The sequence below is a fragment of the Chionomys nivalis genome, chromosome 20 (genome assembly GCF_950005125.1).
Source record: "Chionomys nivalis chromosome 20, mChiNiv1.1, whole genome shotgun sequence".
NCBI lineage: Eukaryota > Metazoa > Chordata > Mammalia > Rodentia > Cricetidae > Chionomys > Chionomys nivalis.
Genome location: NC_080105.1, coordinates 49,438,497 through 49,451,470, shown reverse-complemented (window position 1 = coordinate 49,451,470; position 12,974 = coordinate 49,438,497). Strand labels below are relative to the sequence as shown.

Below are 12,974 nucleotides of genomic sequence, written 5' to 3'. Positions count from 1 at the left end.
CAATTCATGACACACTTTTGGAAGTTGACTTCCCTCCCTTCCTCCCTTCTTTCCTTTTTCCTGAAGCTGAGGACTGAACCCAGGGAAGTGTTCTACCACTGAAGTAAAAATCTAGCCCCAATTTTATTTCTTATTTTCCAGGAATAAGTAAAACTATAGGAAATGGCATCTTCAACTTTCCCCATTTTTACTATTCCTGCCCCAAGGCACATATATCTCTGCACTACTCTACATTGTTAAAACCAGTCTTTTACCTGCACTTTAAAAGTCACCCTTTTCCCTAAACCTTTGCTACGAACGAAATCATTCTGTACCGTTGTTTGTTACTGTTAGCTGCTAAATATATGTTACTGTTGTGCACTTGGAGTACTGTGGCTGGAAATTCAGCTTATTTAGAATTAATAAGCACAAGTAAGAGTAACTATAGGCCTTGTTCTGTAGTGTGTTCCTACTTGTTTCTCTACCTGTTCGCTTGCGTATTTGACTGTTCTATCTACTCTTCCACTTTATAAAATGGGTTTACCTTTCATGCCATATATTGAAGCCACATTTTTTTTTCAATTTCTTGTCTGCTTTCTATTCCCTTTATAACAGTGTTCATTTCTTACTGTAGTTCTTACAGTGTCCACACAAGCACTGTATTCTATGAGGTATCCAAGTGCAGAATACAATCAATATTTTATCTTTCAATCATAGTTCTATACTACTATGTCAGGATGGCTGTCCCTGGAAAGAAAGGAAGAAGTAGCATATTGGGAAGGATTGCTGAGGTCTAATGTTCATGTGACCTGGGTGCTGGTTCTGTGGATACTGATTACATAATAATTTAGGGAGTACCTTATAGTCTGTACTTTTCTTGTATGTTTTAACTAGAAAGTTAACGTCTAAATTTAAAGAAATGAATAAACATTGATAGGAATGTGATTATTTGAAAGAAATATCAGTGGTGATTTGGCTATTCATGTTCAGAATTTAGTAGAAAGAATGGGCTAGAGAAGAATTTTAATGACATCAACAAGCAGATGATAACTGAAAGCACCCAGTCAGATCGAGTGGATTGAAAAGAATAGAGAGTGAGGAATAGGAAAATGGATGTCAAAGATGAGGAACACCAATGTTTATAGGTGTTGGAAGGAAAGAAAGGACAGCAAGGAGACCCTGGCTCAAGATGTAGATCAAAGCTGTGTTGTCTTCTTGCCTCAAGATCTGCATCACAAGCATGCCCTCCATTTCTGAATTGTAGTTCATTCCAGATATAGTCAAGTTGACAACCGAGCCATCACACCATCCCTCTTTGCTTAAAATCTTCCAGTGGGACATTAGAGGCCAAACCATAAACCCCATATTTATGACCTACAGTCTGCCTGTGTTCTAGGCCTTTACAGTTTACTTCTTAAAATTTTCACTCCTATATGAAGTCTGCCCTACCTTTAGTTTTTGTTCCCTATTCCTTTTTAAGGAAAAGCAGTGGTAGTCTTCTCCACTCCATAGTATTAATTATGGCAACTTCTAGCTGTTCACCTCTCATTTGATCTCTCCACTCAACACTGTTATTAGCACAGTTGTGTTGGTTGTTTTAAAATGATTTTTAAATGTGTCAATATTATACCCAACTTTTCCATATCTGTTTCTCTTTTAAGATTTTACTAGCCACTAAAACATTAATTTTTTGGCCTTAGCTGTTATTCCTGGGAAAAATTATCAATTCTGTGTAACCTAGAGTGACCTTGAACTTCTTACCTTTGCCTTCCTGTGTTAGTTTTACAGGCGTGTGCTACCTCACACATAGCCAGCTTCATCTGGCTCACTAACTTCTTATTGCTCTTTTTTTAAAAAAAAATTATTTTATTTTTGCTTGAAGAATAAAATCCAAGTCTTGAGAGATAGCTTAGTGGGTAAAGTGCTTCCTAGGCAAGCATAAGTACCCAAGTTTGGATCTCCAGCACCTACATAAAGGTTCCTGCAGTGAGGTGGGCAGTGGAGACAGAATACCCTGAAGTTCATGGGCTAACTACCTTGGTGAATGCAGGAGCAAGCAACAGGAACCCTTTCTCAAAGGGGAGAAGGCAAGGACCAAAAATAACTGAAGTTTTCTTCCGACCTGCACGTGCATGCAATGGCACACACCTGCACTCACGCACACGGACACACACAGTGATTGGGGAAGAGTCTCATTCCTTTCTTCAACTGTAAATTACTTTTAGCCTTTTAAGGATATAGTTGATGTATAAAAGTTGAAAATAATGGATTGGAGAGATGGCTTAGTGTTTTAGAACATACAGCTCTTGCAGAGGACCCAGGTTCAAATCTTAGGAACTACATGGGGGATCGTAACCATCTGTAACTCCAGTTCTGGAGGATCTGACAGCTTCTTCTGGTCTCTAGGTACCAGGCATGTACAAATGCACATATATACCTCCTACCAGCAAAGTACTCATACACATTAAAAAAAAACTTTAAAACTAAGCATAAGTGGAAAATATTTAATGTATACATCTTCTTGATTTTAAAAGATCAATTTCTTCAGTTTTACAAAGTGATTTAGCCCTTTTCTGTTTTGTTTTGTTTCTTTCTGGTTTTCCTCCCTTACACAGAAGCATTGCACTTAAAACTGGCTATAGCAGTTTTAGCAGTGTACATCAGAGTCCTTCCTATTGATAATAACTGTATTGCCTTCTCTCCATCTCAAGTATGGGGTAGAGGGAAGCACTTTGAAGGTGAAATAGACACTTTGCTTCTTATGTGTTTGTCACTTGACCAGCTTACTAAGTACTCATTAACAGGAGTGGAGGAAGTGTTGAATGTGCCCTATCTTGTCCTCCAAATCACAGTGGGAATTTCTCTCTTAGGCCAGTACTACATAGAGTAGTAGTGTTTATTTCTTGTTTCTTATAGTATTTAACTGTGTTCTATCTTATATTATACTTTTGTATATGTTTTTCCAGATCACATGTATCCCAGATAATGATCCGATCCTAGATATAATTAGTTTTGTGCTTACATCTTGGCTAAAAGCAAGCTTTATGAAAACTTACTAAGTAGGAATTTTAGGAAGAGTGATATAATTGTCCCAAAGTTATGTAAACTCAGAATAGAATGTAAAACTAATTTTAATTTTATGTTGCTACTAAAAAATGTACTAGTAGTAGAATCAATTGTGTTTTTCTCTGCAGCCGGTTGCTGAACCAATACCCATCTGTAGTTTCTGTCTTGGTACAAAAGAACAAAACCGGGAAAAGAAGCCTGAGGAACTCATCTCCTGCGCAGACTGTGGCAATAGTGGTATGTGGCTTCCTGTTTGCCTTCTAACACATCTGCAAGTCAAGGAGAAGGTTGCCTAAATGAGTTGGTATTTTTTTATCCTTGCCAAAAGCGTGCTTTAACTTAATTCTGGTTTTCAGTAACTGAGTTGAGCTTTTACACTACAGAGGAATTTGAATGGCTGAAATGTTTAGTTAATTTTAGTATTTCAGGTGTTTTTAGTAAATGTTCTGTGAACTTATATTTTTCTGATCTTTTTTTTTTTTTTAAATTTGAGAAATATATTTTAATGTATGAATGAAAGTAATATGAAGATTTATGTCTGTATTCTGACCACAGTGAAATGAGAGATGGTCAATTTGGGGTATACAATTTACATACACCCAATACATACTCACATATATCCCTATTTATACATAACATTATCAGAAATTAAAATGCATAATATATTCCAATATAAATGGAGATTATAAAAAAAAATTTTTATATACTAATTATGGAAAAGTAATTGCTACAGGTTTTCTAAAAACAATTTTATAAAATCCCATTTTAAATGCAAATATATTCTCCTTTTATTATATTTTTCTGATCTTTATATTTCATATTAAGTGCCTGTTTAAATCCCACAGTCAGTTTAAAGTGTTTTGTTTGTTTGTTTGTTTGTTTGTTTAAATAAACACACTTCAGGCTGATGCACAAGCTTGAGGACCCTATCTAATCCCTAGAGCCAGTGTAACAGTAAAAGACCCTTTCTCAAAACATGTGAATGACTCCTCAGGAGCTGCAGCTGAATGCAGGTGTGCACAAATATGCAACCTCACTACTTTGTTTTTCTTCATTTGTCTCAGACTTTATGCATAGACCCAGAAAGAGCAAGTTTGTTTTTCTAGATTTTCACACTGGACTCTTGGTGACACTGGGGTTTATTGTACCTATGTAATCCTGAGCCTATAGAAAGATTTTTTTCTGAGTCTTCTAATATCCTCATTCCAGAGATATTCTTACTCTACATTGTGTATTTAGGAATCCACAAGATGTTGCAGGACAACTTTAATAAAGCAGCATTATCTTTTATCATTGTTTGCATTTTCAGTGTTTTTTTTTTAACAGTAACAGTCAGAATTTGGACCAGAATACAGAAGTTGTGGTAGGTACCTTAAAGAAGTTAATGTTGGAATTAGGTATTTATGAAATCATTGGAAGTGCTGATAAGTTAGGCTTTGGAGCCTAAGACTCCTGCAGAAGTGACTACCAGGCTGTAAAGTTGTCCTGTATTTTCTCTAGTAGGGAGAACTGGAAATAGGAAGGCTCTATTAAAAGTTGTGAGTTCTTGGTCCTGAGATGCCGATTTGGCTGTCATTATTATCTACAGGACACCAGAACACTGTTTTCTTCATGACTCTGCTTATCGTTAGGAAATAATGCTAGAGAAGGAAGACTACTGTTGTCTCATTTTTACCTCAAAGATCCCCTGAGCATGCCCAGATGGCAGAGTGCATTTTACTCCTAGAGTCTCGGTGGGAAGGTGCCTGTAAATATAAGTTTCTGCTTTGCAGTGCCTGCTCCTCACTCTGGCACTGGAACCCAGGGTTTTACACATGGCGGACAAGTGCTCTACCAAGTGAACTACATCCCAGCTCAAGCTTTTGAGTTTTTATTTATAGAAGCATTAGAAGAAGATGGGAATAAATCTTGAGTGCTGAAAGACCATAAATAGTACAATATCATAAGCAAAAGTGAACTCTGGGTAGGTTTTATAGTAAAACACAAAAGCTATAAAAAAACAGTTGGTTAGATAAAAATATAGCAGCATGTTGTATAATGCAGTGATTTCCTATTTTAGTAATGGAGCTCTTCTCAGAAATTAATTTTATGAGCTATGAAAGAGAATATAAAGCTAATTGTTTTTCCAGTACTAACTCTTTCATGGTTTTTTTTTTTTTACTTTTGATAGTAGGTAAATTCATAAAAGTGTATTTGATAGTGAAAGTGTAAAATCCAGTGTGAAGTTCCATAGCTTCCAGTCCAGTGACTTTTAACTATATATACTCACTGAGACATGTAGACTTTGGATCTGTCTGTCTTTGTGTGTGTGTGTGTGTGTTTATTTGCAAGTTTTTTTAAATCTATAAAAATAATAATAGCAGTTGTTTATTGCTACAAAAATAAATTAAACTAAGACCTTGCAGCTTATCAATGATAGACATTTTAATTTTATACTGTTTCTGTACCTTGGGAATTTGGAAGTGGCTTATCTAGGCACTGTGACTTGATATCTCACGAGGATATACTTAGGATTTTAATTGGTGCTTCAGACACCTAAAGCTTCTATGATGGCTCATTTACCTGACCCACAAATTAAGGCTGTTGCCTGGTGAAAAGAATCCTCAGTATTTTTTTTGCCATGTGGACCTGTAGATAATGCTTTGTGAATATCCACAACACGGCAGCTGGCTTTCTCTTAGCACGTCCACAAAAAACAAGGAAGAATATTGAGTATCTTCTGTAATGGCCTTGTAGAAGCCATGCTGTCATTTCAGCAATATTGTATTGGTTATACAGATCAACCCTACTTCGTTGTGAGAACACATCTACTTGGTGGAAAGGCAGTTTGGAGACTGGCTATAACAGTGATTAAGGAAGAAAGCATGAGCATAGTCACGTCTCTAAATTGATATTTTCTAAAATATTTTAAAACATGTTATTTTTCTGTAGGCACAGGGGCTGCACTTTAATCTCTTGCTGTTTTAGCCAACAAATGTGGTTCTGCAGTTACTGGCTTGCTTCTCTGGCAGTGGCCCGACTACTCAGGCCTTGGCCTGGTGGAAATTCTGTTCCCGCAGGCACCAGCCATGTTGCTGCCACCAAGTAGAGTTTTTATTAAATCTCTGTCGTTCAGTAAGATTCAGGAGACAAAGGCTGGAGTGAAAACCTGCTAGCTCAGAGAGGTTGAGTAGCAACTAGTTGGCCTTCTCTCTTTGCCACCATCTATGAAAGAGAGTGTACTCCACTCCTCCAGAACCCATGCTACGCTAAGTCCCTCTCTGGTACTCCTTATGCATCTCTTTGTCGTCTTACAGATACCCATGATTCTCTATGATTATTTTCTGTCAACTAGTTGATAACTCCGCCTCCTGACCCAATGTTGATTTTATGTAATTAATGCAGACACAAACCCGGAGGTCACAGTGTGATCAAATATCCCACAACAATACATAACCCTTAATAAAAAGAGCAAGAATACTTTGGGGAAAATAATTACATTGTGTATGGGAAAGATTCAAAGCTATATGAGTTAAAAAATACTTTTCTAAGCATGAACTCTAAAGAGTCTGTGAACAAGCACCTTACATAAACGAAAGCAATTGCTGAACATATAAAAAGAGCTTTACTTATAGAATGACAAGAATACATGCCAAATGTAAGTTTTAGAGTTTAAAACAGTATGTATTGGAAGCTCAGTGCATACTTGAGTGAAGTGCAATGAAATGTTCATACTTGGTTCCTGGCCCTGGACAGTACAGCATGACTTGGAAATGTTTACCCGTACATTTAAACCAGCACAACTGAAAATGTCATTACATTCACCAGTCTTCCTTCCGGGAGGTTCCCCCACCCTCATAGTGTTAATTTAAAGTGAGAAACCTGTAGCCATGATGTCTTGGGTTAAGGTTTCTGTTGCTGGGATCAAGCATCATGCAGAAAGAACTTGTGAAGGAAAGGGGGCTTACATCACAGTCCATCATTGCAACAAGTCAGGGCAGAAACGCAAGTAGAGGCCATGGGGAACAGTGCTTACTGGCTTGCTCAGCCTGCCTTTTTAAAGCACCTAGAGACCACCTGCCCAGGGTGATGCCACTTACCACATTAATTATTAATCAAGATAGCACCCCACATACTTGCCCTGCAGACAAGTCTTATTGAAGCATTTTCTCACTTTGGAATCTCTCTTCCAAGATATGTATAGGTTTGTGTCCAGTTGAAAAATCAACCAGTAAGTATTTAACAATAGGGAAATGGTCATGGGAGTGATCACTTATCAAATAAGCATTGTATAATGTGTTTAAAGAATAAAAGCATGAAGTTTACTAGAATTAAATAATGAAAAGCAAAACAAACTACACATTCTGCATTCTATAGCTGTGACTTTCAGCTAGTTTTAGAAGGAAAGTAGAACATGAAAATGGCTATTATTAGAGATGATGTATGTAGGCCACACTTCCTCTCTTGCTTTTCTTCAGTGTCCATGTTTTGATGACAAGCTTACTACCTCATCGATTCTTTAGAAATGGGGAAAAAAGATTTAGCTAGCTCTTCTCTCACAAAAGAGGAAAGATTACTGTTAAAGCACTGGAACTAAAGCATTGATCTAATTATTTCTTTGTCAATAAAAACTTGGGAGTCAGATATTGGGGTAAAACCCTGATTGATTGGAGAAGCAGTGAAGTGACCAGTGACATACTCTTTTTTCTCTATCCTTCCTTGATCCCAAAGGGCCTAGAATCTAAGCTCCACCCTACTACTTTCTGTGTCTATATGGCCTGGGTCCTCCAAAACTTCTATGGCTAATTTCAATCAGCTAGTAGCTAGTCCTGCCCTCTAATTCGAGATAAAGCCTCGAGAGTGTGAGAGTGCAACCAAAATATCCCACAACATGAACAAATGTAGCTGAGTCTGAAAACTGGAGAATCAACGTGGTACTGATTCATGGGAGTAGACTCCATCCCTTCCTTTCCACTGCTGCTCCCTTCAGCTGCTGTTGGGCTCATCCTAGGAGAAATGCTACTTTTCTTGTAATTGTAGCTTAAATCATGAGTATGTAATTGCTTAAGGCTTGGTCTTTTTATTCTATATTTTTAAATTATGAAGCTAAACTGTTCCCATTAAACAATGAGATCATAGCCAGTGAAATGGCTCAGTGGGTAGGGAATTTATCACCAAGCAGACAGCCTGAGTTTGATGCAGGAGAGAACCGACTCCTGTAAACTACCCTTTGACTTTTATTCATGCCTATGTGTACTCACATATGTACTCACACATAGTAAATAAATAATAATAATACCAACAATAATTGTATTTGGAATGGCAAGATGGCTTAGCAAGTAAAGTCACTCTCAGAAAGCTGGTAACCCATCAGAACCCATGTAAAGGTGGAAGGAGGGAACTAACTCCAAAAGTGCCCTCCAAGTTCTATATTGCAACTATGACACACATGTATCCACCCTCAAATAATTTAAAACACTTTTAAAATGAGACATAAAAATGGCTATAAATGTGAGCCAAAATTGTTCTTTAAAATATTTACAGCTCTATTTGCTAGAGTGTTAACAAAATGTGTATAAATAGGTTTTTGTGTATGTGTTTTTTCAGAGGTGGCCTGGGCATATTTGTATTTATATAATTACTAGCATGTGTACAAACATACTACTTTGATGCAGGCTCAGTACAAGTTTGGATATGATTTTTATGTTTACAATGTGGGCAGATGTGCTAAATCCTGTTTGGTTTTAGGAAAACTGACTTGGAGTGCCAAGTCTTGATGACACATTGTATGGCAAGCTTCCAGGAGTATCTTTCTTTATCTGATATAGTTAAGATAATTACCATTTTTGTACCATTTATATAGTATAATTACAAAATAACTTTTGATTTTTCATCACTGAAGTTTTTTTCTTTTATTAGGTCATCCATCCTGTTTAAAGTTTTCCACAGAACTGACAGTGAGAGTAAAGGCCTTAAGGTGGCAGTGCATCGAGTGTAAGACGTGCAGCTCTTGTCGTGATCAAGGCAAAAATGCAGTGAGTGTCTTGCCTCTGCTCTGGCTGTTCCATTCAGTAACCCTTTCCAGGTAGAGATCATTTGTTTGGAATACTGTCGACGTGAATGTAGGCTGCTCCGAGGTGATTTGTAAAGCAATTTGACCATGTATTTGCAGAGATAAAAACTGTTTTCAAGAAAATTCCCAATTCTTTTGAACACTATAGAGATATTGATTTATGAATTATTTATTGTGTTTTTTTCTAAATACAAGTCATCCTTTTGATTTTTATTAAGACAGATCGGGGTTAGCTCTTATCTGTCTATGAATGTACTAAAAAATATTGAACCTGTAGTTCTTCACCAACATTGAATGAAGCAAAACTTTTTGCTAACTCAGACTGTTTCCTAAGTTAATACTAATTAAGGAAAGTTTTAATATGGTAATATTTGAAGCTTCCCAGGCTTAACAAGTCCTGAAATTTTTCTGTCTCCTAAGGTTAAGCAAAAATATCTTTTCCTTTTTCTTTTCTTTCCTTTTTTTTTTTAAAGGATAACATGCTCTTTTGTGACTCATGTGACCGAGGTTTTCACATGGAGTGTTGTGATCCGCCGCTCACACGGATGCCAAAAGGTAAGAATCCTTTCTGAAAAATCATATAACGTCCCTGAGAAAGGGTATTAGTGAAAGCACATTTTATCTGCTGTTAAGTTGAAGAAAATCATTGATTTTTATTTTGAGATTGTATAGACAGCTGACATCTTAAAGGTAGAATATACTTTCTGTTAAACTTATTAACATTTTTAAAATTTATTTCCACTTATTTTCAACATTTCAGTGTCTATGCAGGATGAAATGGTTTATGTTTAAGTACTTGCTTGTCTTTAGCTAGAAGCTAAAGTACTTAGCTTGTGTGGTATCTTGAGATCTCTCCTTTAAAGGAGAAAATGAAATTGTTTTAGAATGTATTGGCTGTAACTCTGCTCAGTGCTTTTCAGGGCCCTAGACTTAGATCTGATTTATTCAAACCAAATAAGTACCCAAATCATAAGGTATGGCTTAATACTATTAGATTCTTTTGACACTTGTTCCTTAAGAGATACTGACTGGGATATAACTGCTCTTTGGTTAGATTTCCATGAAGAACCATTTGATCATATGTTTACAGTTTTAAAAGAGAATGTCAAGCTTTGTCTAGTAGCATAGAACTATAATCCCAACTTTCCTGGGCATCCTGGGAGACAGGGATCATAAATTCAAGGTTTGCCTGAACAAAATGAATTCAAGGCCAGTATAGGTAACTTTTTGTGACCCCATTTTCTGTTTTAGAAAGAAGAAAGGTCCAGAGAAGTAACTCAGTAGGTTGCAGTGACAGGGACTATTTCAGTTTAGTTGGCACCCCCGTTTTCCCTACTACATGCCCATAGATTCTTATTTGAACTCTTGATTTTGATTTGTAATTTCCTACGTTTGACACTTGTAGGATATTTGGTAATGTCTGCTTAGAGGTGAAAAGGGACTCAATCCCAGTATACAGCCACTGATAGTTCTTCCTTCAGCTACCCTTGTGCCATCCTCTTGTCACTGTTTGAAACACCCTAAATATTTTACACACACACACACACACACACACACGCTAAGACAGGGTTTCTCTGTATACTCCTGGCTGTCCTGGAACTCAACTCTGTAGACCAGGCTGACCTCTAACTCAGAGGTCTGCCTGCCTCTGCCTCCTGAGTGCTGGGATCAAAGCTGTGTGCCAGCACTGCCTGGCATGAATAACTCTCTTTACCTCTCCTTTGCATCTGTTTGAAGTTGAGATATGAGGCCACCTGAGACTCTTTCAAGATAAGGAGATTTTCTTAGGAATTCTTTCTTGTGCATTTAGCTTCTACAAAGGGAGTTTTATAGCAGCTTATTGCAGGAAAGATTTTATTTTGAACTTATTTAGACTTAGAGAAAGCTGGCAAAATAGTAGAGCGTAGTTATCTTCTTATTAGCTCGCCTATTGTTATCATTTTACAAAAAAATCATAAGACTCAAAATCCAGAATGTCAAGATGTGATAACTAGAGATCTCATTTGAATTCTCTAGATCCATTTAGGATCTCCCACTTAGTGTCATACCTCTTCGATTGTCTTCAGCCTGTGATAATTATTCAAACTTTGTCTTTCCTGACCTTAACTTACTTGGAGAGTACTAGTCCGTTATTTCAGCACATTTATGATTAGATCAAGTTTATAAGTTTGACAATAAGATGATGTGCTGCTCTTCCTAGTGTATCACAACATGTAGGTAGTAGTGATATATGCTTTATTTCTGATCACTTAAAGTTGTAAAGAAACCCGCCAGGTTTTCCCTTTTGCCTATTACCTAGCAACTCAGTCTTTCTTGCCTATGTAGTTGTTAATGTGGTACCTGCATAATGGTGGCTGTCTAGTCCACATTCTTTCTAAACTGACTAATCGAAATTCTTACTTAAGTAACTGTTACCACCTTCTGAACATTCATTTATTAAATTGCTTAAATCATTAACAACACATGAGCTTTTTATTCTGTGGATGATTTTTCATTGCTTTAATTATTTGGCCATTGGAAACACCTTCAAGTTGACTGCCAAGTCCTTTTGAGGTTCCCCTCTGACTATTTTCTGGCATTATAATCTAAAGTCTTCCAAACTGTTGGCTTTTCCCCTTCCTTGTCCTGTAATCAATCATTTGTTTAAGAAACTGGCTCTTTATTGTAGGATTGTAATTAGGTGCTAATATCTGGGTTCTATTTCATTCTTTTCTTTCCTTTCCCTTTTTTTTTTTGGTTTGTTTTTGTTTGTTTGTTTTGACACAGTGTCTCTGTTAGGTATCTAGCTATTCTAAAACTCAGTAAGTAGACTAGGGTGGCCTCGAGCTCACAGAGATGTACCTGCCTCTGCTGGAATTAAAGGCATGTGCAACCGCACCCAGCTAGAGCAGAAATTTTTGACTGAGAATCAGGGACCCTGTCCATTTGCAAGCTTCGAGGGTGTGTATGAATTTCTTTTAGCTGTTTATAGACGCTGATATGTTTATGTTTTCCTGTCTTTTTTTCTTTCCCTGAAGCGTTTCATTAGATTTTCACATTAGTCCTTAACCTTATGGAGTTGGAATAGTTGAAATCTTTCAGTATATTTGTAGCTACATTTTTGTATAGAATTTTATTCTTTTACAGGCATGTGGATATGTCAAATATGTCGACCTAGGAAAAAAGGACGAAAACTTCTACAAAAGAAGGCGGCGCAGATAAAACGGCGCTATGCTAATCCAATAGGACGTCCAAAAAACAGGTTAAAGAAACAAAACACGGTGTAAGTTGTACTCTTATGGCAAGGTGAGGGGAGAAAAGGATAGGGCCTTCTCCATAGTATAGGAGTCACTTGCTTTCTGTGTGAAAAAGAGTCCTGTTGTTATAACTGGTACTTTTATATACATGCTCACTTTTACTAACCCTTAATAAAGTGCCAGGCAGGACTACCTAAGTGCCTTTTTTTCAGTCATTCAGTTCTTCCAGCGACCTAGTGAAATTTAGGTGCCATCGTTAACTTTATTTTTCAGAAGTGGAAGCTAAGGCATATAGATATTAATTTACATAAAGCTACACATTAAGTGTTAAACTGGGGTTAAAACCTAAGTCTGGCACCAGACTGATGCTTAACTTTCCCTATGCTGCTCTTTGTGTAAAAGCAGCAGAGAAAAGCCTGCAGTCATGTGACTCTTACTGATGCAGCCTCAGTTGTTTTATCAGTAGATACCAGCACGTCACTGGGTCAGATCTTACTGAGATGACAACCAAGTCCCATTTGTGTTCTCCTGAGATAAAGGAATATGTTTTCATCTGTTATCAAAAAATCAAAAATTGTAGCCTGGGAAACAAGGGTATTTCTGGAAGTGTTGACAAGTTTCAGTAGCTTTCTCTGTTTTAG

General features: G+C 37.0%; 1 protein-coding gene across 3 annotated transcripts in view; it reads left to right on the top strand.

The window, feature by feature from the left end:
• Kat6a (lysine acetyltransferase 6A) overlaps nt 1-12,974 on the top strand; it is a 79,710-nt gene that overhangs the window by 34,463 nt on the left and 32,273 nt on the right. For 2 of the 3 annotated variants that reach the window (XM_057752385.1, XM_057752384.1), the window contains 4 exons: nt 3,174-3,282; nt 8,944-9,059; nt 9,571-9,652; nt 12,206-12,359. In XM_057752385.1, coding sequence (XP_057608368.1) covers nt 3,174-3,282; nt 8,944-9,059; nt 9,571-9,652; nt 12,206-12,359 — 461 coding nt within the window. The remainder of the gene's footprint in view (nt 1-3,173; nt 3,283-8,943; nt 9,060-9,570; nt 9,653-12,205; nt 12,360-12,974) is intronic. The other variant, XM_057752387.1, reaches the window with a different exon arrangement.